Source organism: Tachypleus tridentatus, chromosome 7 (assembly GCF_004210375.1).
Source record: "Tachypleus tridentatus isolate NWPU-2018 chromosome 7, ASM421037v1, whole genome shotgun sequence".
Lineage (NCBI taxonomy): Eukaryota > Metazoa > Arthropoda > Merostomata > Xiphosura > Limulidae > Tachypleus > Tachypleus tridentatus.
In genome coordinates, this window is record NC_134831.1 from 305,625 (window position 1) to 331,024 (window position 25,400).

At 30.6% G+C, this 25,400-nt stretch overlaps 2 protein-coding genes across 5 annotated transcripts; one reads left to right on the forward strand and one right to left on the reverse strand.

Annotated features, from left to right (window-relative positions):
* The first annotated feature begins 755 nt into the window (after window positions 1–755).
* Window positions 756–18,990, forward strand: LOC143254948 (poly(A) RNA polymerase, mitochondrial-like). 4 transcript variants are annotated; one of them, XM_076509863.1, is made up of 9 exons: window positions 756–957; window positions 3,392–3,579; window positions 6,019–6,237; window positions 7,366–7,578; window positions 10,308–10,555; window positions 12,246–12,466; window positions 13,521–13,607; window positions 15,528–15,661; window positions 16,925–18,990. In XM_076509863.1, exons 1-9 carry the CDS (start codon window positions 906–908, stop codon window positions 18,137–18,139), a joined length of 2,577 nt encoding a protein of 858 aa, XP_076365978.1. In that variant the 5' UTR covers window positions 756–905; the 3' UTR covers window positions 18,140–18,990. The 4 variants fall into 4 exon arrangements, with proteins under 4 accessions (XP_076365978.1, XP_076365981.1, XP_076365979.1 ...); XM_076509864.1 differs by having other exon boundaries at window positions 792–957; window positions 7,366–7,569; XM_076509865.1 differs by having other exon boundaries at window positions 802–971.
* A 122-nt stretch (window positions 18,991–19,112) lies between these two features.
* On the reverse strand, window positions 19,113–25,197 carry Dph1 (diphthamide biosynthesis 1). The gene is made up of 2 exons (XM_076509868.1): window positions 24,299–25,197; window positions 19,113–20,647 (listed from the first exon to the last, which is right to left on the reverse strand). The coding sequence occupies exons 1-2, from the start codon at window positions 25,075–25,077 to the stop codon at window positions 20,140–20,142; spliced, it is 1,287 nt and encodes a 428-aa protein (XP_076365983.1). The 5' UTR covers window positions 25,078–25,197; the 3' UTR covers window positions 19,113–20,139.
* Between the last annotated feature and the right edge of the window lie 203 nt (window positions 25,198–25,400).

Here is a 25,400-nt window from a genome sequence, read left to right on the forward strand (position 1 = left end):
AAAGTGCACAACTTTTATTGTCATTTTGGTCTGACAATCAGTGCCTTAACACGTGTAACATCACATACTATGAGCTTGTAATGTTAGTACATATATTTCTCTTTAAAATAAAAAATATCCCTTTTGCGTTTCTTTTTTTGAAGAGTATATGTATGTCACTGGGTCCAATTGTTTTATTTTTAACAACCAAGCTATACAGTGTGCAATTTGTGCTCTGGCAACTGCAACCACCGAATATCGACTTTTTATCGTTATAAGCTATTGAATGTTCCATTGAGTCGTTGGTGGGTTGAACATAGTAATTATAACTTAGATAAATTTATTTGTAGTTTAAGTACAAAAGTACACATTGAGCTATCTTCGCTCTGCTTACCACGGGTATCGAAACCTAATTTTTAGCGTTAAAAATCATTGTCGTGCCACTAGGGGCGAGAAATTTAATGACGTATTATCATACTTCGCCAGTTAGAGAAGGCTTTCAGTTAATCTCTATAAACGGTAAAAAAAATACATTTATTGTTAGATATTTTCATTATCAAGCTCATTTTAGATTGATTCTAAATAGATATCTTGCTCAACCAAAAATCAATGTTACTTAATAGTGAACACATACTAAAATGAATTTTTTGTTTCTAAATTTGAGCAGTTATTATTAAATTAATTTTGTATTTTTGCTCACTCTTGTTGTTTTTTAGTTAACGCGCTGGACGTTTCTTTCGTATATGATCATAAAATTTCAGCGCGAAAAACATTGTTAAACAAAATTCCTTGTAGAGGGCAAAATACCTGTGACATAACGCCAGTGTTATCAAAATATTTTTGTGTGCGCAGCAGTAGGCGTGTATTTCGTTCCATATTACATTTAAATTTTATTTTTGTTGTTTAGTGACTACTATCGTTTTATTATGAATCAAGAATTGTGCGACATTTGTAATTTATTTATACCATCTGGGGAAAGTAAGTACAGTAAAGTAAGTAACGGGGTATCAAAATAATATCGTTAAATATGCAAGTAACAGAGTGTACTATTCCAATAATAATGCAATGTGATATTGATAATACTAGTAATTGTTATCACTGCATAAAATTAAAATTCCAAACGCTGCTGATTCAAAATAATGTCAAGTAATTTGTTTTAAAAAATGATGACTCTGGATAAATGAGTTTATTTACTTGAAGTTGAAAGTGCGTGAAAAACGACTTCTAGAGAAACTATTCTTTGTTGTGCTAATATATGCCCCGAGTCGCATTGAACACTGGAAAGGAAATGAATACATTAGTAAGGAAAATAACATAACTCCTAAAGGAAATAAAGTATATTTTATAATGTTTCTTGTTATTTCTTATGATAATAAAAACCCTGAAAAAAGGAAGTTGTGACGTGTGTGTGTATATGTTTTCCGTTGCATGAATAATAAGACAAACACTGTTTTTGACTATGCAGATACCAAATCTGAAGTATAAAGTTACAAACCTGTTAATGTACGAGTAGTATTTCATGGTCATCAGTAACTCTGTGAGAAGTGGCTGGATTTCTGGATTCTTTAAATAAACAACAACAAATGTAATAGATGTTTGGAAGTTTTATTGGAATAAAACTTGTTTACAGACATGCAAAAGTGAATGTTTGCATAAATAAAAGACATTTTGTATCAATTACGATCGCCACAGAGTTGTGCTGCATGTAATTGTTGCAGTTTCAACTCTCTCTTCAACACTTGAGGGTGGAATTTTTATGGTTTCATCAAAACTTATTCAAAAATAGTTTTTGAAAACATTTTTAAGTCCATGATTATTTCATTGGTAGATAGGAGAACTTGAACAATGAGTGAAATGTATAATAGTTGGCAAACAAGTAGGCCTGATAAACCTGAAATGCTTTATTACCATTGTTTTTTCTTAGCTATATATTCAGAATACGAGTGTATGAATAGTTGTAGTAAAGAAGACGCACATCAGTATCTGTATAATTATTTTTACAAGTTTTAGGTTCAAGACCATTTATTACTTTTATATAAATAAACTCATCTTTTGCATAATATTTTAGAAAGTAAATTATATATGTAGGGATTTTTTGTGTGTTTTGTTTAAGTCAGTTAAGACATTGTAAAACTAATTATATGAGTTATGGGGTAGGTCTTTTGTGATTACAAAAAGCTTACTTGAAGTAAAAATATATCTCAGGATGGCTGGTATGGGTATTAAGGGTATTAACACTTTTACTAATAAAGTACAGAACAACATTTCAACCTTCTTATGTCATCTTCAGGTTAACAAAGGGTAGGTCTTTATTTTCTTACTGAACCAGAGGTCCATATTCTGAAACAATTCAGCTAATTAACTTTCAACAAGCTTTGTTTGAAGAAACATGTCACCAGGGGGCAATTTGCTGGCAGTTTAGTGCAGAAATGCAAATTCTCTCCATTTAAGAACAATTATATTGAAGTTTTCACATAAGGCACATATTATTTAACATTAAGTTGGTTTATTCTTTTTTCTGTTCATTTTTCCTGAAAACCAACAGATTGATATATGCATTGCTTTGTTATAAAACTAAATTTAACATGAGTTTCATCCCCCACTGGGACATTGGTAAGTCTATGGATTTACAATACTAAAATCAGGGGTTTGATTCCCCTCAGTGGACACAGCAGATAGACAGATGCAGTTTTGCTATAAGAAAAAAACACAAAAGAAGCAAGGTTCTTCCCAGAACAACAGACTCAGCATGCCCAGGTGGTTACGGCACTCAACTTCATATTCCGAGGGTTGTGGGTTTTAATCTCCATCACACCAAACATGCTTGCCCTTTCAGTCAGGGAGGTGTTATAATGTGATGGTCAGTCCTACTATTCATTGGTAAAAGAGTAGCACAAGATTTGACATTGGGTGATGATGACTAGCTACCTTCCCTCTAGTCTTATGTTGCTAAATTAGTGATGGCTAGCACAAATAGCCCCCGAGTAGCTTTGCGTGAAATTTGAAACAAACCAAACCAAAACCAGAACAGTGTATGTCCCTCTATGCTCTAAATCCAGTTTTTGTGTTTAGGCATAAATAAGAATTATGCTAGGACCCTAAGACCAGATAATTTTATTGGGTTTCCTAGGGTACTAAAGTATTGTATAAATGTAGTATTGTCTATGGTTAGGAGTCACTTATCGTTTTATCTACACAAATTAATAACTGTTATAATATTGAAGTACTGTTCATTTCAACATTGATACAAACTTTTCTAAACTTAATCCAGTTATGAGTGACATTAATAATGTTGTCAGTAATGAAGATGCCTGTTTAAAAAACTTCTCAGACAATCCATTATAAATAACTTGCTGATTTTCACTTCTTGAAGTATATTTCTAATATTAAGTTCATACTTTACAAAACGTAGGTAATAGGAAAACTCATTACAGTGGTAAGAAACACATAGCCAATCTTGCTTTCAAACATCAGCGAGAGAAAGAAGCCCAGAGAACTATATATGTTGAAGGATTTCCTCCAAACATGGATGAGTTGCAATTAAGTGACTTTTTCTCCAAGATAGGAAAAGTGAGACAAGTGATTATTGACAAGGAAATGGTAAGAGTTTTTTGTTTCACTAAAATTGATTTGTTTTATTGTGCAAAATGAAGTATTAACTCTCTTAAGACAACCAAAAACTACAATTTCTAGCCATAGCACCTTATCTTAGCATATCTTGTTTAGTAATGTTACTCTCCACTTGAGAGTTTAAGTGCAGGAAGGGGGAAGCTTGGTTTAATGTTTTAGCATAGATCATTGTAGTTTTGTTGGGGAGTCGCATTTTATCGTTGTTTTTTCAATGTTCTAAAAAGTTTTTGGGGCACTCAAAATATCACAGTTTTATGATGAAGACATTAAACTGTTATTCATATCATGTCACAAATATAATAGGAATACTTAACTTGTTGATTGTTATAATTCTGCTGCTGCTAAACTCTTTCACAAGTTTTATCTGTGCATGGTGGTAAACCAAGGTCTGTGTAGGTTTTGTTAGTTAGCAATACTATAGTAGACCTTTATCACTTGGTGAATATGGGGTGAATGATAAAATGTTATGGACAGTTCTCTGAGATATTTTTATTATTGAAAATGTTTAATTTATCATAATGTCAAAATACTGAAAAGAAAGTGTGTTTTCCCTGGTACTTTGAAAGCAGTTTCACTTTTTAAAGACAAGTGAGTTGGATATCAAAGTTGAGTGCATTGTTTGTAAAGCTGTGTTTTTAATATCATCTGGTAGGAGATTGAACATATGAATAATACTGCCAAGAAAAAACAAAAGAAACATTTTGAAATGTGGGCTAGTCCATCCCAGTTTTGTGGTTTGGAAATCTGGTCATTCTAAAAGTCACATAATGCTGAGATGACTTTATTTTATTTGTGAAGACATCGTCAATTTATTAGATTGATCAAGAAATTGCAATTAGAAGTTCGTATCTTAAGAAATATGTAGGAATGTTGAGCAACAAAACTGTGAGCTTCAGTACTCAGTTAGGTATGTTGTTTAAATGACATCTAAAGCAAATAACAGATTGTGTGTCATTGGAAGAAACTTCCATCTTTGAATAAAGTAAGTTTTCTACTTCTGTGTGAGTTTTTGATCCACCTAACACTTGAGTACTGGACATTTATGTGGGCATGCAATTTGGCAGTGTGATGTTGATGCTATCAATAAAACTATTAAGCTGTATTTTGAAATGCATGGCCTGCCATAACCTATTTGTCTGTGCAAACAGAAACTATCAGTTTAGGATTGTCAAGGGTATAGACAATTAAAAGCTTGTTTGTTTTTTAAGTGACACATCCCACAAACCATTAGAAATACTTTTTTGCATATTATAAAAGTTCTTAACTGTTACAATGGTGTTTAGAACATTAAAAAAGTGAGATGGAAAAGGCCATTGTCTGTCAAAGTCACTTCTCTTTTTAAATTCTTGTAATTTTTTTAATCCAACATAAATTTCTCTTTCTTTGGTTTCATGTACCTACTCAAAAAATGTTAATATTTTATGTTATATGTAGACACTTCATCAAGCAAAACCATTTCACAATTTTATATTTTAACTAAAAAGCAGTTGTATTGCCAAGTGTACTTTGAGTAGTAGCCTTTTTTGACTATGTAAGAGAGAGTATAGAATTTATGGTTTGCTTCTGGTCACACTTGATGCTTGTATTCTTGTTAGTTTAAATTGTTACCTGTACATGAACATTTGCAGGTTACTGAGGGCATCATTTGTGTGAGTTGGAATGTGTAGAATTGTTATTTTGTAACTTTTCAGTAATCAGGCACTTTGAAGTTTATTAAAATATCAGATGTGACTGGAAGTAATTATCCAATGTCTAAATGTATGAATTTTAAAAATGAGCAGAAATCTGAAGAGCTCTGATTTTCTACAAGAGTAGGATTATTTTGGGGCATTCTGTACTTTATTGGTGCAGTATTTTAATTATCATTTTATTCGTTTACTAATAACCTCTCACTGAATGTCCTGCAGTTCTGTGCTTATTCATAGGGCTATTGTACTTGTAGTATTAAAATGATAAGCTATTAGAAAAGCTTCTGTTTGATCAGTTGATGTATTTTTAATATATTGCTCTGATTAAGACCAGTCTGTTTATAATAAATATAATCCTAGTTCCATTTGTTTTCTAGTTAGTTGGTTAATAGTGCAAGATTTTACAAGTTTACTAACTGGCTGGTTATTGAAAATATTTTTTATTGCAATAGAAGAAGCAATAAAGAAATTCTGAAAATGTGTTTTACTGAAATTATTAATTATAAAATGGAAATTAATCTATATTACTTGTAAGTTGCATGTTTATTTGTAGTTTTCTGACAATTCTATATGTCTTAGGTAGTATTATAAACAATATATTTATCTCCGTAATTAATTTAAAATTTATAAAAAAGATTATAAACTGAGATTTATTTGTGTTAAAATGAATGCTTGATAGTATATACATGTTTCTTCACTTTTATTAACTTCCTCATTAAAGAGAAGATTTGCCTTTGTGAAATTTGAAAATGAAAGTTCAGTAGCTGCAGCCTTAGGTATGAAAAACTCGTTTATCATTCATCGTTATCAACTTCAAGTGAAACCACGGAAACTGAAGTCAGATAGTCTCTATAAAAGAGCAGAGTTACTCGGATCAAAACCATTTTCTGTACCTGTAGATCACAAAACTCTGGTGGATAAATTCATTTCTGAGGACACAGTGAGTAGTGAGTTTTTGTCTTGTATTGCAGTAAAAAAACAACTTAAATTTCACTTAAGAGAAAATCCAAAAGTTTTATTTGGTACTAAAACATTGGGATTTTTATTGATGTAAGGAGGATAAATATATGCATTATGTGAGAAGGAAAAAATGCTCCAGTTACTTTAGAATACTTGAATTTAAATTTTGTTGTCAACACTTGGAGATCTTGGTTGATATGTGCACTTTGCTTTCTTGTACTTAATTTTTAACATGTATATATATATATGTATATATTGTAATACAATCCTCTAGCTATTAGGGCATTCATAGCAGAATTGTACTGTTGAATGTTTGAAAATGTTGTTAACCAAATGTACAGGAGCTAAACATGTTGTGTGATATGGCATGGCTTATACTAGTGAATACTATTGCAGCTGTACATCGTTATTTATGAAGTGCATCTACATCTTTCTTCATGAAACTTTGTCTAATTTTGGAAACATTTACCTAAGTACTACACATGAAGGTTAGGTTTATCACTTTTTGCATGTGTATAATAGAAATTTCATGTAAATCTAAGCTTATTTTCATTGTAAATTGAACTTGGTGATGTAGTGTTGTTTGCGTGCTTTTAGTACATGAAAGTAATAATAAAACTTAACTTTTAATTTGTTGCAAATCCTGGCCAAATCTAAGGCTCCAGTTATTTTGTGAATTTCTCAAGTACAGAGTTTTAAACAGTGACTTTGCTTGAAGGATAAAATGTGTGGGAGGCTAAAGTGAAAGAAAAATTAGTGTTATTTGATTTCCTTTTTGTTTTTAATCATTATGTATAATACAATTATTTGGATAGTGAAAATAACCTTGGAGTAATAGAAAGAGTAAGGCAGTTCAGGGAGGTTTTAAACCCATTTTATTGTTTAGTATTGTTGAAACTGAACACATTAAGTCCTGCACCCTAGTTATGTATTTAGAAATAATTATGATGATTACAGAGTCATTGTTTAAATTCATAAAAAAGGTCAAGCTGAAACTTGTTTTTTATTTCAAAGTCTGATCACGTAATACCAGATGTCAAAGTCTGGTCATGTAATACCAGATCTTAAAGTTTGACACTTCAGTATTTATACTTTTTCTTTTCACAAGATGGATAACCAGATGGTGATGTTGAGAAACACCTTGAAGTTGTCTAAGGAAGAAATACTTGAACGAGAGAATTTTTGTAGATTTCTTCAGGATGCCCTGCAAGAATATTTTCCAGGATGTACTTTATGCCTTTATGGATCAAGTGTCAATGGATTTGGAATTAAGACATGTGACATTGATATGTTTTTAGACATTAATCATTTGGTAAATAAGGTAATATAGAAGCACTGTGAAAAGATTTTGTATTTTGTTTGTTTGTTTTTCTTGCCCTCACAATTTAGTATGTAGCTTAGGATATGATTTACCATTTCAAACCATCAATACTGAATTCGTACTGATCAAGCAGGTAATTCAATAACCACAATATGCAGCAACTACAGGATTGGGTGTGTTACATATTAAAACAATCTTGGATGTATGAATCATTAAATCTGCTGATGACTAAAGCTAATTACAAAGTTGTAAAATATAGTGTATCAGAACCGTATTTTGACATTGTTTGTAATTTTGTAGGTAGTGTCATGTCGTCAAAGATTTAACTTTATTAGAAAGGGTATGTAATGGTCGTTTTTGACACAGAATACTTAAACACTTGGGTTGTAAAGATTTGCTCAATTTGAGGATTTAAAAGATGGGGATATCCCTGGTGTTTAGTGGCATTGGAAGACAAAGGAATATTGTTCAACGTGAAGAATCAGGACCATTTGAAGAGAAAGCTGCAACAATTCATGTCTAGCTATGGTAAGCAGTGTGGTGTCTTGTAGCAGGTAAGAATCTGTGAACAAAATAGTCAATGGCAAAAACTGTCCATGTGTCCCAGCAACAGCATGCAACATATTCAAGAAGTAACTCCATCTGCAAGTGAGGTACAAAGGATGTATGTTGCGTACCTCAGTCAGCTAATGAATGAAACCCTTATTCATGTTATTCTTTATGAAGACATTTTAATGAAGTTGTTAGTTGTAGCCTGTATGTATTTCTGCATGATTATGCTGTTTAAACTGTTGCTGAGTGACAATCTTTATATACTAGATGACTTATAGAAAGCCTGCAGAAGCAGCGATATGCTTTGGATATGGCAACATTACGTGACAGCTATTTTCAATGGAAACTAAGCCACAAGTCAACTCTCCAGATCCATTGGCATTAGATAGAGTATGATTGAATCTGGTGATGTGTACTGTAATGGGGTGGTGAGATTTTAAAATGTTTTAACTGTGTACACATGTCTGGATTAAATTGAGCTTGCCCTGATGTCTTGCACAGTTATAATAAAGTTTTTAAATTTTGAATGTTAATATATGTCAGTAAACTTGGCATTAAAAATTGTTGTATTTTCAATTTTTATATCATCTACAAGTTTGAAATTCTTAATTTCAAAAGAAATTACTTGAAGTTTTTAATCTTCAGTTGTTTGTAAAGTATCTGTGCTGCCTGAATTCTTACAGAGTTTATCTCCTCCCTAATGTAGCTTTTAGTCCAACCAATTGAACACAAACTGTATTATTATGACAAACACTATAAAGTTTAAATCTCGTGCCTTCTTGATTTCTAAATTTGTCAAACCAACCAAGAAAGTTCTTCCCGTTTCTCCATAGCTTTCCAAGTAGTTATCTCAATCTTGTCATATTTGATGGATATGTTTATAACCAATAGAAAGAGCTTTTTTTCCCATGTGTTTTGAACTTACACTCATCTTTTTTAATTTTGTTGCAAAAGTTAGGAGTTGAGAAGAATTAGGTGATCTGCACTTAGCAGTTGTTGCTCCAAGCACTAACTTATTTGTAGCTTATTTAGAAAGTCATGTAAATTGTAGTAGTAACTGGTGTATTTTGTATGATCTAAAATGCATAAGGCACATTAATTTTTGTGTGAACAACATAGTTGGGTTAAAAAAAAAGAAGAGAGGGAGGCCTAGTGAATTAAATGCCTGAGTGCAAATGTTGACGTAATTTATGCTACGAAGTACTTCCATTTATATAAAGCTGATAATTTGTTTCTACTGTAATTTATTGCTTTCTTGGAAAAAGCCAGTTGGTAAAATAATAAAATAAAACAGATGTGAAAAATTTAACATTTGAAATTGTGAAGATAATTAAAAATATGCTTACAAATGATGCATTTAAAGAATAAAAAATCAAATTGTTTATTTCATTTTACAATTTTAAAATTCTCATTTTACTGTACATTGTTGATCTTTATTGTTGTTAGGGTACAGAAACTAAGAGGTAAGTGCAAAGTTTTACCACAACATAAAACTAATTTAATATTCATTTAGGATATTCTTGAAACTACACATATGAAATGTATAAATTGTAAGATGAACAAGAAGTATAATTGTTCTTAATTCAAAAATTGTCTTTCACTTTGACTCAGTAAAGGCTTTTTAAAATCATGGACAAAACTTCAATAGAGAGTAAATATAATGCACTCAACCATTTGTATTAGATACAATGACTATAAAATAAAAATAGCCCTAACAAGAAATGGTTGATATGAAGTTATTGTTATGTGTGTTACTAAGTAATTATTTAATACTTGTTTTAAAAGTATTTAACGTTTTTCTTTTATAAAAACAGATAGTTTTCTTATGAAAAAAATGTAAATTATTGTTATAATTAGCATTCAGGATTATGGTATTATTTTTATAGTAATTAAATTTGACATTTTTTTCTTAAAGTGATTAAAATATTTAGAAACATAAAACACATAAAAAATTGGGAAGAAAAGGCCTTTTTATTTGAGTATTTTTTGTTTCATTCTGAGATTTGAAAGCTAAGGTATCCACAACCAGCCAAAATAAGTTTTTATGTTATTATGAATTGTGTTGCAAGATTCCTGATTTCACCAACTCTTTCAGGTTTATAGTGCTTACATTTTTTCCCAGGTTACAAATTATGTGTTTGCTTTAAAAGTTAATATTTTTTCTAAATCTTCCTCAGGACTTCAGTTCATCTGACACTTCAAAGTGTGGAGATTTACCTTCTGTACATGATATTATGAGTGGTTTGGTGTCTGCTGATACACTTCACAAGATGCCTGAAGAAATGCAGTTAAAGTTCATAATTAAAGTAATACGCAAGATTCCAAAATGTAGAAATGTATTGTTTATCCCAAGTAAACGTTGTCCAATTATTCACTTCCTGCACTCTGGCTTTAATGTGCATTGTGACATTTCTTCTAAAAGCAGGTTGGTTTTCTGTACTTAATTATGAATTTGAGAAATTACAATTTGTTTGTTGTTTTACGTAGGGCTGTAATATGCTAGCATATCATAAGTTTTCTACTTGTGGTAGTAATACAGAGAATTAAAAAAATTTATTAGTCGTTTAGTTTTGGTACTTTAATGGTGTCGATGTTTCATCCAGTAGGTCATTAAAATTACATCATTTTATTTTCTTTGTTAACTATGATAGGTGGTGTGTCCCTTACCCAAGGGGATATTTCAATGAAATGTCAAACATCTGTGTTAAAAGAATTAGCACTTAGCATCGTAATATCTGTTGTTGGCTGATTATGATACTGACTAAATGTAATAAAACGTGAAGGAACTAATGACAAATTAATGTAGTCTCATGACATACACATTAATAACAGTATCAATCATCGAATTTCAACTAAAATGCAGTTTTAGGGTTGTCTCTTTTTTTTTTTAGATTACTTCCATTAAGAGCAGTTATTGCAGAATTAATTAACTGTGTGATATTTTATAATGGAAGTGTCATCTATATTTGTTATAAACTGTACCTTATTATTTCCTTAATAAGCACTTGCTATTAAATGAGCAAAACATAGAACACTGTAATTGGCGAATTAAAGCACCTACTATGTAAGGTTTATGGAGCATTGTAATTATCTTAATTGGATTTGTAAAAAATATTTTATTTAACAGTAAGGGTGTGGTAATTGCTATATCCAGCATCTTAAGTGTTACACGTAGTGAGTTTTATCATATCTGGTTGTAGTGTTAAATTAGATACCTTTATCAGATTTTTAACATGAACTTGAAGTTATGTTCTGAATGCTGTTACAATATTCATAAAATAAGAGTATATTATTGTTGTTGGCCAAATACTTGTACTGGTGATGGAAAATTTGCCACATTTCCTTCCAAGCCTGAAAGCTGTAATATAAAGCTGGCCAAACAGTGGAATTTGCTAATTGATCACCTGCCAAGCTTATTTGTTAATAGGTTACAATGGATTATTCTGTCATGATAATTAGGTAGTTGGAGTTGTTAAAAGAAATAACAATCAGAAATGCTAATTTTAATTAGTTTTAATATTGTAAGTCATAACAATAGACTACCTTGAATTAATAAATGATTAATCATAAAAGGAATGTTTTGATTACTTGAAGAGTAAAAATAATTGAAAATATTGATTTCTGTTACTTATTTTACATGGTTGTTATAAATAATACACAAAAATAACAATTAGTACTTGAGTAGATAAAGAAAACTTTAAAAAAACATTAATGAGATAATAAAAATATGAATCTACTAGAAAATGAAAAATCAAAGGCACAGAATGTGTGAAGAGTAACCTTTTAAAGCATCAAATAAAAATATTTTGTGTTTATTATTGTTATTAGAATGTTGAGTGTTTTTATTATTACTTAGTTGAACAAATTTCATACTGTCAAAATATTTGAGTTATCATTGAGCTACTATGTGTAATTTAGCTTTTGAACTTTGATATAAGCATTTTTTTCATAATTAATCTTGTACAGGGTATTGAAAAATGAGGTGAGTAAAAAAGTAAGCTTCAAGTTAAGTTTCATTTTTTGCAATTAAAGTAGTGTGTTACTAAACCGCTTCTAAATAATACAATAATTATTGTTATCCTTTCTTTTAAATGTGTTTTCTGTGTCTTCATCAGCCTAGTTATTCACAATAGTCATTTGTTGAGGCTTTATGGCCTGCTGGATCCACGAGTCACACCTCTGATTATGACACTTCATTACTGGGCTAAAAGACTTATATTAACTTGCTCTGGCCACAAACTTACCAGCTATGCATTCAACTGGATGATCATATTCTTCCTGCAGTCTTGTGATCCACCAGTCTTACCATCAGTATTAGAACTAAGGAATTTGACAGGTAAACTATATTTTAATTTTATATTTTACATGAAATAAAAACTATTTCTTGTTTCATGGTTAGGGGAAAAAAAAACTTTTTATTTTCTTCTGTAAATTCACTTTCTTACATTTTTAAAACTTGTTTGTTTTGGCCTTTATGTTTAAAACATGGATATTAACTGACTTTTGGCAGTTATTTAACTAAAACCATGTACAGTGTACAGGGTAGTAAAAAAAATTAAATTGTTGTCTTTCTTTTTTTTAATAACATAATTATATATTATCAGTCAAGAATATTTTAAAACTGAAACAGTATTCATGGTCTAGTTGTTATTAATGTCACGTTTGAGAACGTTCTAATGTTTAAGTGATTACTAAATAAATAAATAAAAACTTCATTGTATAAGAGTTTTATCCAAGGACTAATAGATGACCAGTTGCTAATATCTGAAGACTATTGAATTTTGAAATTTTAGACAAATTTTTTAAGTCTCCAGTAAAAGTTCTAAATTGGTAACAAAAAGTTAGAATGAGATACATACAAGTTGAATGAGTGTAAAATGCTAAACAGTGACCTAGTTGAAATATTATATGGAAGCATGGCTACCTAAAGATGGCATCTTAGAGTCATATGTTGTGAGAGATTTTTAATTTCTTTTTAGTTGTAAACTTCTTTTTTATGTGTACTAAATAATCTTATAAGTGTTTCACTGGTGGAAATTTCACTAGTTTGATGAAAGGGTAAAGCATTAAAAACTGGTAATGTTTACTTATTGAAATTGGTTTTAATTATTCATTTTACAATCAGGGTCTTAACAAAACTTGTCCTAGTGCCTATGTAAATATTTGATAAATACTTAGTTTTTGTAAGATTTTAGAGAAAACAAGAAGTTAGTTTGCTAGAACTTTCAATGAAATTCTTCTGTATTGACAGATGTTATGTATTTTTTGTATTTTTATGAATTGAATACAAAAGCATTTTGTCTGTTTCTGTTAATACTCTTATACAAGAATAGTGAGGTATCTCATATTTGTTTTATTAATGTATGAAGTTAAGTAATTATTCTGTTTAGATGATACTCGAGAAGTGGATGGCATAGACTGTGCATTTTGTAATGATCCTTCCAAAATCAGTCCATCAGCTAATGAATTAAGTGGAGGTAAGTGATGTGTTTGAAATGAAAGTTTGCCAAAATAGGTGATCAAGATATAATTTTTATTATTTATTTTGAGTTTAAAATAACTTTTATCTTTCATGTTTGTAGAGATGTAGTTATAAAAGAAAAATACAGTGTATTCTAAAGATGGCTGGTATGGGTATTAGAACTTTAATCAAAATAAAGTATAGAACAACACTTTTACCTTATGTTAACAAACAGGTTAACCTAAGAAAGTCAAAATTTTGTTCTGTTCTTTATATTAATTCAAGTTTTAATACCCATGCCAGCTGTCTTTAGAATACATTTTTACTTCAAGTAGGATTCTTTTCATCATGAAGAATACAGTGTGTTCCAGAAATACCTTCACAATTTTTACCTTAAATAAAATATATTCCTGAGCATAAATAATGAAGCATTTCATTGGTATACAGTGACCAGCAGGTAGAAATACAAATTAATATTACCTTTTGGTCTTGTTTATCTTCTTTAGTAAAGAAACTATTATATAGTACAATTATTTTAGTGGTGGGATAAAACCTTAAAACTAATCATTTGTCACTATATGTAAACTTACCATAAGTTCTTCTCTAGCCACAGGAGTGGTTTTTGCTTTTGTGTAATTGTGTTCTGTTTGAACTGGGCTTTCCACTGGGTTCTTTCAGGTTTACCAGATATATTTGCTTATTTACTGAGAAATACAAACATTTACAATATTTTCTTTGCAATAATCACCTTTCCAATTACAGCAGTCTTGTTGTATATTAATAATTTCATGATTTACCCTTATTTTTTGAACAGTTAATGTTTGATGTGATTAGTTTTTATTTGATTTATCAGCACATCTCATAGACTGCTTACTGACTCTCTCTAATACATTTTGTAAGCAATGTTTCTTCCCAGAATTAATTGTAAAATATTTTAATTTACTTAGCACTTAAGTCTAGCCTTGTGGTTAGGGAGATCAACTTAGTCTGTGGGCAACAGGTTTGAATATCTCTCACTGAACATGCTTGCCCTTTCAGTTTTGGGTCATTATAAGTGTTGGTCACTCCCACTATTCATTGGGGAAAGACTAACCCAAGTGTCATCAATAGGTGATATTGATTGACTGCCTTTCTTCTGATTTATTGCTACTAAGTTAAGGACAACTTAGCACTCAAATAGCATTTGTGCAAAGGTTGGACCAAAACTTACCACTGGTCTTTCAAACAATTTGAAATAGTTAATTAAAACTCTATAAAATTGTGCTTATCAAAAGCTTGAAACTTATGATTGTAAAACACAAGAACATGTGTTATGTTCTTCTGTGATATGTTTTTAACAGTAAACCATTTACAAAATATTAACTTGTTATTATGTAACATTACTGTTTTCAACGTCAACAAACATTATGGATTAATTTTGACTTGAATACAAACTTAAAGGGAGATTTTTAACCTGGATTATAATATTTTCAGTAATATCCAGAATGTTTCAAGACAAATTTGGATTTCATAATGCATAGTATCATTAATTATTTGCAATTAATATAAAGCTTGCCAAATGTTATTACTCCAGCCATATGAAGTGGGTCATGCTAGTTTTACTGTGAATAAACTCTAGCTGTTTGGAAAGTCCTTTCACATACTGTTTGACAAGTTCGTAATATACTTGTCATCCTGAAATATTAAATAAAATCACAATAGCTTTGAGGCTGTTAACTAAGTAAGGTAAATCTAGAGTTTTTGGTTCTTAATCATTTTTAATGTTATTGATTTCTAGCAACAAGGAGTACTTGAAATGTTTCATCATATAAATATTGTCTGTAATATTTCTTCAGTTTTTTTCCATATGTTTGTCTTGAAACTTTGAATTATAATTTGTTTTCTAAACATTTTATTTCAAGCTCTCTCACTCTTTTTTTTTTTTTTTTTTTTACAGAGGAGTTGCTGAAGAGATTTTTTAGCTTTTATAGTACCTTTGACTTCAAAAAATGGGTGATTTCTCCTAGGTTTGGGCAAGTGTTTGATAAGAAAAAGTTTTCCACGATCTTTCCAAACTTGGGTCATTTTGTGGTAAGTAATATTCTTTTCAATCTTTTTTTAAAATCTGAATTATATTTGACTGTTGAGTTATTGTAAGGTTTTACATTTAGAACTCTAAAGCCAATAACTATACTTATCTTGTTCTGTTCATAAAATATCTGTAATAATTATTTGTCAAATTTCCTTTTCTATTAGTGTTAAGGTAATAAGAGCATGTTGACTGTTGTTTTCAGTGATAAGACTTTCAATTTATTGCTAGTTAAGTCTACTGTCTCATGATTTTACATGGTACACCTTTACCAATATTGATGAAGTTTTGTTGTTAGCATTCCTACCAAATGTTTCTTTTAACAAAACTTTGTGATAAATAAATGATTAGTGTTATACAAAAGGTCTTTTAGGCACTGGATATAGTAAATATATCATTGTTGATACATTCTGTTCCCTATTATTTTTAGGTTTTTTTATTATTAGTAGTAATTGACAAAGTAGAAATATCAGTTTTGTAGAGTGTACTTTACTGTCAAAGTTTTGAAATAACCATTATTGGTTTCAGTTGATTTATTTGAACTCCAAATGGTAAACCCTCAAATAAGACTGATTGTGATTAATAGCTTGAAGCCACAGCTTAATCTGATCAAGTTTAAAACCAAAAAAGAAGTGTTTATACTGTAAACTATTGACTCCTTGTGTTTTCAAACTGTATATATATAAAAAAAATAGTTGTCTGGATTGGTTACAATGCAATGAAACAAATAATATTATTCATGCATGTGTTAAAACTCAACATGGATTTTGTTTATTTCTAAAGTGGTTTGAACTATTTTATACCCCACAAATACTAAAGAAATATTAATGAAGGTTTTATTGTATTATTGTTTTAGAGTGTAAGAAGTTTGTTAGCCTGCAGGTTTGTTTGCATACACACAAAATTAAAAACACAAGGACATTTAAAAATAATTTTTTTTAATTGCCAGGCCCTTTGTCTGAGAAACAAAATATTTAAAGGTATCTCTCAACATTCTTTTCGTACCTTTCTGCAGGCCTAGTAAGTAGTATATGTATTTCATCTGCTGTTGTATACACTTGATTGTTAGGAAAACAAGAAACATGCTGTTTATTTTTATGTTCGTGGAGTACTTTAAAATAAATGGATAATCATCTTGTTAAAACATTTATCACTTGTTCAGTAATTGTTTTTTTGTAATAAAAAGAATTTGAAGGATATTTTAAACATTAAAACTGAAGATTTCTTTTTTAGTTTTCAAAATTAGTAACATTTTATCTTTATAGGTGGCACCACTATCTATTCAAGACCCATTTGACTTGAACCACAGTATTGCAGCAAATGTAACTGAAGATTCATTACTTAAACTTGTACAAAAAATGAAGCAAGGACAAACTATTTGTGAATCTCAATGCTTTAGTAGCAACAGCAATAGTGCTTCCAAACTGTGGGGTATTCCAATACTTTTTGATCTGGAGAAGTACACGGACAGGATAAAATCATATGTGCCAGGCTCACAGTTCAATGTTACTATGGGTACAGTAACATTTAGTATTCAGTTCCAACCATACAAAATGCATTTTTGTTTTAAAAGTCTGCCTCCAGGAAATCTTTCAGACTGGAACTTATGGAGGTTGTGGATGTACAAGACATCATATGTTATCTTAGATGTCTTTCAGAAAGGACTGATGTTTGAATGCAAGGTTCGTGACTACATGAGGACACGTTGGCTAAAAAAAAAAAAAGTGCAGCCTTCTGAAAAATATGGAGAGTCTCGTGATAAGAGACGGCAGGCAAACACAGAAACGGACGAGCGTTCATCCAAACATTTGTGTGTGACGCATGATAATGAAACAAAGAAAGAACTAGAGCATCACAATCCAATAAGATCAGAGGAACATTTTGAGCAAAGCAATGTAACTGATAACATTGCTGAACCCACAGAATGGGATGAGTTTGAAGAATTGATTTTTGGTGCATCTGCCATGGAAGTAGACGAAAATTGGAAAGAAGGAGAAAGTGAAGAAAGTAACGAAGAGACTCAAGAAACAAGCAATGAAATAACCTCAGGATCTGCAATTACTTCTCAGAGTTCAGCTTCAAGAGAACAGACCAATAAGGAGTCCATGGCATCAACCTCAAGTGAGAATATCTCAACAGATTCCAGAAAAACACTCCTAAAAATTTTCTGTAAAGCATTTTATCGTACGTGGGAAGCTAGAAAAAAGCACAAAGCTGACTTTGTTCCCACTGATATTAACGATCCTTTGGAATTAGAACAATATATATCACAACAGATAATTAACAAGGCTACTTCAAAACCAAGTAAACCAATACTTGATTTTATTTGTCGCACAAGAGAGAAAACTGAGAGTGAAATGTGGGGCATTGAAATTGAGTTGAAACCTAAAATTTGCTCTAAAGAATTTCTTGGAAGTATTTCATTATTTTTAAATTCCTACATAATCAGAATGACAGAAAAGTGTATGAGTGTAAACTAAAAAGTGCACAACTCATTTTGTAATTTTACTTCAATATTTATGTACTTAAGTTGACTAATTTTACTGACTTCCCAGAAACAAAACAAACTCTTCCTTAGTTAGCTAGTTTTGTAAGGGTTGTTTGCAAAACCACAACATTTCAGCAAAAGTTAGTCTAAAATTTACCTAAGTTCCAACCCTGAAAGAAATATTTATACTTGCTGTTGTTTCAGTTTCTTTATTACATAATTTTACTTGCAACTTTAGTTTTGCAGTGATAGTTATAACTAGTAAGTTCTGTGTATTATTATCTGATGCTTCAGTAAAAAGGTTTTTTTTTATAAAGGTGTAGTCTTCTGTGTAAGTGTTTTTTTTCTTTTTTTATTGACAAATAAAACTAGGTTACTTAAGTATTCTGGTTGTTTGAAAAGTCACTTCCACTATTTTGATGACTGTGTTTGAGAGACAGGTAGGTACAGTGTTATAAAATTCAACAACTAGACCAGTTTAAATATGCAGTAGACAATAGTCTTGTCGTGTGTCACGATGACGTGATGGTAACAATACATCAATTTTGTTATTCATAAATAGGGTATTTTGATAATAGCTTTTAACTCCAGAGATTGTATGCTATCCATTGCATGAAAACACTGATCTACACTATTGAATTCCCTCAGATATGCATTATGTATGTATACAATGTAGATTATACGGGCCAAACCTAAACTACATCCAAGAGAAGTGACTACTATGTACAGTTTTTGATGGGTTTTTTTTTTTTGGTAAATGTAATGCACCATTTACAGTAAATATGACTTTCATGTAATCATTTAAAATAAAAGTAAACATTGATAAAGAATTTGTGTACAAAGGAATATTTAGAAATGTGTCCATTCTTTGATTAGTACATATTTTACTGTTTGAACAACTATACAATAATTAGCACTATAACTACCACAGCAGTCACATCAGATATTTAAGACTAGTAAACATATGAAATATTTTCAGATTTATTTTAACCCTAACATTTTACATGTTAAATCCAAATACAGTAATGAAGTTTAATATATTAACAGCAACAGCTACTTACAACTTGTAAACAGATCTTCACGGTTGATGCAAGGATAAAATACAAATACAGTTATTAAACTGACTTAGAAAATTTAAAGTTAATATGAATTTAAACCAAAAAATAAAATGAATGTTCTTCAACTTGATCTTCATGCATCTAAAATACTACACAAAATCACTGATTGATAATTGGGATGTATGATACTTTGGTTGTGACAAGGAAAATCAGTTTCAAAATATACAAGGGTCAGTTATTTTCAAGCATTATAGAAACTTTACGATTTTTATAATTTTACTTCAATGTAAAGTTTGGTAATTACAAACAGTCTGACATTTATGTTGGATGTTTAAAGTCTGCATCAAGGTGTTTAGTACCAATACTCTGACAGATATTTACACAACATCTTAGACCTATTTTTTCCTAGAAAGTAAGCATTAAGTCTTTAAAAAATAACTTTTAGTGTTTTTAAACTTTCTGGTGTGCTTCAAAATGATGCCCAAGACATGATGTGTGGCATTACTAAATAAAGAATAATCTGAAGGAGGGTTGCTTGATATGATTTCTTAAACTTTACTGTGTGGAACCAAAAATATTACAATTATCTCATGATGAACTAGAAGTTCTGCATATAATTAAACTTAATGCAATGAACCTTTCAAGCAGTAACTATAATAACAGTCTTAAATTATTTTTAAGCATATATCAATGCCCAATGTAGTTTGATAACAGTACAGTGAGAATGTTGTTTATTTTACACAGTAAAAAGTAATTATATACTAATAAATATACATCACGTTTGTGAATCCAGAACCAAATGAAAAGTTGTTTTATGATTAAATACCTTAGGAGAATTAAGTTAAGGTTCTAATTATTAAGGACTAAAACTAGTTTACTTTCATGAGCATATTATACACATTATTGTGTTCACATTCCTATCACAATGGTTAATTTATTCCTCTCTTTTCTCTTTACATTCACAAGTAGCACATTTGCCACAGCTTTCATCTTTTGTACTTGCTGACGGTTTGTGATTTGGTGTCCATGGGCCCAAGCTCCCTGTTGCATAGAAATCCATAGGATAATTGTCCTTCCATTCAACACTATTCACTGCAACATTTGCTTCATAGGGAGTTAACAAAGGTCTATTAAATGCTGAACCCCAATCAATAGATAATCTTGGACATGCAACCTGGACCCAGGCTTCAATCCCTTCAAATAATTTTAACTTGTCAGGAAAGATTTCAGATAACAGAATAATGACACTTTCTTTGGTACTTTGTTTCAGTTTTTCTTGTAGGTTTTGGAGCACCTTGGGACTCCCTTGCCGACCTAGTGTGCCAAGAATGAGACCAAAGGTCCCAGCTCTGGTTGCTTTTTGTATGGCATCCTTTCTAATTTTTGTCATTGCATCAAAGTCATACAGCTCTTGAGTAAACGTTTTATCATAAGGATTGTATCTGGAAAAAAACAAAAAACTTTAGATTTTCAAATACTAAATAACTTTATATTTTTGCTCACGGTTCAGGAAATCTGCTATATATAAAAGAGAATTGTCTTTGTAACCTTTCTGTTTTTATATGTGTGCACCACATGTTCAATACAATTTTAAGAAGAATGAACCTATTATTCAGACCTCCGCTCTTTTGAAATAAAAACAGCCAACTGAAGACAGTCCAAATAATTAAAATAACCTAACAATGTGTCAAGATAGCTTGTTAATGTTTCTGTTTTTAGCACAAAGCCACTCATTGGGTTATCTGTGCTCTGTCTGTTGTGGGGAATTAAATACTAGATTTTAACTGTGTAAATCAGTAAACATACCACTGCTCCACCAGAGGGACATCCTAGTAAGTAACTATTCACATTCATATATCTAGCAAATAAAACTGTGAAAGATCCAAACTACCAGTACACACATCTGTAGGTAAAATGTTCCAAGTGTTAGACCAGGTTTCCACTCTTCCTAGTTTTTTTTACTTTTATTTCTAATATTCAAGATGTAATTACCAAACCTTAACATTCTGCAAACCAGACGTTTCTGGTAGGCCTTACATCACTCCATAGACAAAATAATGTCTGAAGCTCTCACAAAACTTCTATCGAGCATTGTAGTTTTACACTGCACTCTTTCCAGCAGCTTAACATTCTTCTTTTAATGAGGTGTCTAAAAGTTAACACTTATTCCAGATGGGTTCAAGATAGCTTTGTAAAGCAATTGCCTCGTAATTTTTTTAACTGAAATTTTAACCAGATAAAATCTATGACTCACTTCACCTATTTGAAAGTCAAGTGCTTCTCAGGTTTCCAATTGGATTCTATTTCTATCCAAAAACAAACACTCTTTATGTAACAAATAATCCCTCTAGGTCTTGCATACTAAAAACATATTTACATATCTCAACACTGAAGCATCCCTCCCCACCTTACTCACTCAAATCTTGTAACCATCATTCAGAATTGAACACTTTTCTTCAGAATTGATTTTTCCTCAAATTATTAATAACTTAAGTTCCCTAGTCATTTGCTCAGGAATGATCTTTTGGATAGAATTCAATTATTTTCCCACTGGCGTGACCAAACTATGAAAATTATCCCTTGTTAACCTAGGAAGGTCAAAACACTGTTTTATGCTTATCAATAAAAGTGTAAGTACTCATACCAACTGTTCTGAGATACAAAACTATCTCTTGTTTCATTTAAATATTTCCATTCTAATTAGCAAATCGGATCATTCCCTCAAACTATTTTGTTTATTTCTTTAAAAGTTCACTTTCCTAAGTCTTGGGATCAAATTAAATGTCACAAGTGATTTCAATAAAAGCAATAAACTAATCTCATTATCATCTCTAATACCATTTAACATTTTTCATCATGTTTTCCTCACTAAAAGAACAAATTTAAACATCTTTTCTACTGTGGTAAGATCAAGTGCCACTATAGTTAGAAGCTTTCAGAAAATGCTAGCAATATTTGTTTCCTAGAATGATCAACTTAAACACTATGTCTTTGTTAACTTCAACATTTTTACTTTCACCCCATTTCTCACAAAACAAAAACTGATTCCACTCCTTTCATTTGGACAGAACCACATCCTTCTAAAATTACATCTTTGTAATCCTTGACTGACCAAATCTCTTGTCCAAGATACTGACTGCAATTAATACCTCAAATTCTATCAATTTAATGTAGAATTCTAAACATAAAGAAGAAAAAAACTAAGTTGATTTCACACAGCCATACTGGCATATTTAACTTACACTTCAGCCTCACGTTAAACTCATAAGATGATCCACAAAATTAGGTTATTCTCAACTGTCTAAACTTTTAACATTTCTTGAAAACTTTAATTTAATGAGAAGTTTTACTACAAAATAAATTTGTTAGCTTCTTGCAAGTTACAATGTTACTAATATTGAAAACTTAGTAACTTTACAAAACAGAATGCTAATAATGCAACCAGAATTAACTTGTGTAATTTATCATATACAGAAATAAAAATGCACACACAACACTGATATACTGCACACTTATTAAAAAAAAAATGATTATAGCACATCACCTAAACATGCAGTCATTTTTATTCTACAATAAGTCGACACTGCATGTACTTTTTGAAAGAGTTTAGTAATAGACCTGAATTATGCATTAGGATTTTTCTAACACATATCAGGATTTGTGGAATTCCCAATTAGGTCATTAAAAACATTTTTCTGAACACGCTACCAAAAGTTACTATAAACAGAACAAATGTATGAATTAACAGGTAAGTACACTTTTTTTTAATCAACTGGAACTTTAAAAACACAGACCTACCTATGTTGTATTTTGGAAGAGAAAGACATGTCTTCAGATTACATTCATTTTAATTAACTCAGATTAATCTTTTCTTTACAATGCTACCAAAGATATATATCGGTATCACATCTAAAATGGTTCAGGACAATGTCTCACCTCCATGATTACTGACTCTCAATTTAAAATACACTAACTTTTCATGTTGCATTACTATTCATAAATACTGATTTTTGCAAAAATTTGATACTTTACTTAAAAATTCAACACTACTTTGACAAAGCACAGGATACATACTTTGTGAAAAATTATAAAACTTAAATACAGTAATCAAATGAAATCCACCACCAAAATTTTTCTGTTTATAAATATTCAAGAAGCTTTTTGAATATTTCAACTGTGGGCAATTATTCTAAGTTTTTCTTTACATAAATTGTCAGTTTTTGTTTTGTTTTCAGACAGAATTGTGGTTTTTCTATATGTTTTTTGTATTCTCCAATCATTTCTTGAAAATTTCATTCTCTTGTATTCCAATGAAAAATGTATTCAACAATTGTTTTATTGAAATAAAACCATTTATTTCTAATAGAATGCAAATTTTATGAAACAATGTGTAATTTCTCATTTTGAAAAATACAAGTTACAATCACTAAACTACCAACTTTATTATGTTCTCACTTTGAAACAAACTTTCAAAATGTCTTTAAAAAAGTAATTAAAAATAAATAAATATTTGGGTGAGACATTTCCATCCTCATTTAAAATCATAATTTCTGTCTACACTGTGAAAGACATGCTACAAATCCAGTGAACTAATGCATCTAACAGCATCTAAATGTTAGAGCTGGTTACTTTTTATTTCACAGATATATGCTGACACCTGACAATAAGTAGATAAACCAAAAAGAAAAGGCTTTAGATGTGGTAGTTCATGAAACTGGTTAGGCCTTCTTTCCTAATTGATTTATTTAGATTTTTTCTAACTTTCTAAAGTAGAGGTAAATACAAACCTTCAAACCTTAAAATAATTAAATTTTCAAGATGGATTACATTAAAATGCATTGGTTAGTTGATAAAATTCTCATGAAATCTAAACAAAACTAGCTTGATAAGGGAAGAGCTTCTTATGTTGCAAAATTAGTTTTGTTGATATAAATATATTCTTCCTTATATATGTAAAACGCTGGTATAGTGCATTGTCTTAGAAATGCCACCCAATTACTAAAATTCGACTTAAAATCCTCTAAATTAAATATCTGTTGTCAAAAATAAATCATAGTTAAAAAACATAAAGTCAATATTTTAAACTTATGTACCTATATGCTTGCAATGACGGATTAGCAATCATGGCTGCCTCCAAGTGGAACCTTCCATCACCAAGATAGATCAACACATCAAAATCTTTAACAATAGGTGCAGTACATCCTAATATTTCACCTGGAGACAAAGGCTTACTCTGTGGTATTTTAACATTGTATCCCTTACTTCTCAAATCTGTTGCTACAGCATGAAGCGTCGAAACAAACTGAATCGTACTAATTAGTACAATAGAAGTTTGCGGGCTCAAATTATGTTGTATCGTATTGATGCAATGTACCGTATCTATTCTAATGTCAACAAATACATAAAGCATCTTGATTCCTTTTGTTACATCAACTGGTATTAAACAACTATGTCCATAGTGTACCATAAAGTCTGCACCCAATGCTCTGGCCGAAAAGTCATCTACACAACAAGCGCCATATGTAACATCACTCATAATTATAGTCTCTGCTGCAGTAAATTTTTCAAGAATATCTGCAATTGCTAGTGAAAACATTAGAAGTCCTTCTGGAAATTGCAATGCCACTAACTTGGCACCTGCTTGTTTAATTCTCCAAATCGTTTTTTCAATTTCAAAATTATAATTGTCTGGTATAACTTTTTTGGCTGATTTTAATTCTTGGTTTTCCAGTATTTCAGCAGGAATCTGATTTCCAATTTTCCGTGGAGTTGGTTTGACTCCAAATACTTTTCTGTTTTGTTTCGCTGAAATAATCATAGCTCCATTTATAGTACTGTTATTAGTAGACAGTATAACACTTCGTTCATTCATAACTGTCAAACTTAAGTTATAACCGTTTCGAACGACCGTATAATTTTGCACTCACCATGAACAAACTTGAAGAAACCATTCCAAACGTGCTCGCCTTCACGTGCACATTTCGTCATCATAATTTTTTATATCAACCACAGTTAGTTACAAAAGGTGAAACACTTTGGTAACGATAAAATAAATAAACGAAAAGACCGGACATATTCCATTACATTGAAAATATATGATTAATATTGAATGTGTGTGCGTGTGGTTTTTTTTTCTTATAGCAAAGCCACATCGGGCTATCTACTGAGCCCAACGAGTGGAATTGAACCCCTGAT

Bases quoted from the DNA above. Each gene is read 5' to 3' on its own strand.
- LOC143254948 (XM_076509863.1), top strand. From the start codon at position 906: ATGAATCAAGAATTGTGCGACATTTGTAATTTATTTATACCATCTGGG. The intron at 12,467-13,520 runs GTAAACTATATT...TATTCTGTTTAG, and splicing joins AGAACTAAGGAATTTGACAG to ATGATACTCGAGAAGTGGAT. The intron at 15,662-16,924 runs GTAAGTAATATT...TTATCTTTATAG, and splicing joins CAAACTTGGGTCATTTTGTG to GTGGCACCACTATCTATTCA.
- Dph1 (XM_076509868.1), bottom strand. From the start codon at position 25,077: ATGAATGAACGAAGTGTTATACTGTCTACTAATAACAGTACTATAAAT. The intron at 20,648-24,298 runs GTACATAAGTTT...GTTTTTTTCCAG, and splicing joins CCGTCATTGCAAGCATATAG to ATACAATCCTTATGATAAAA.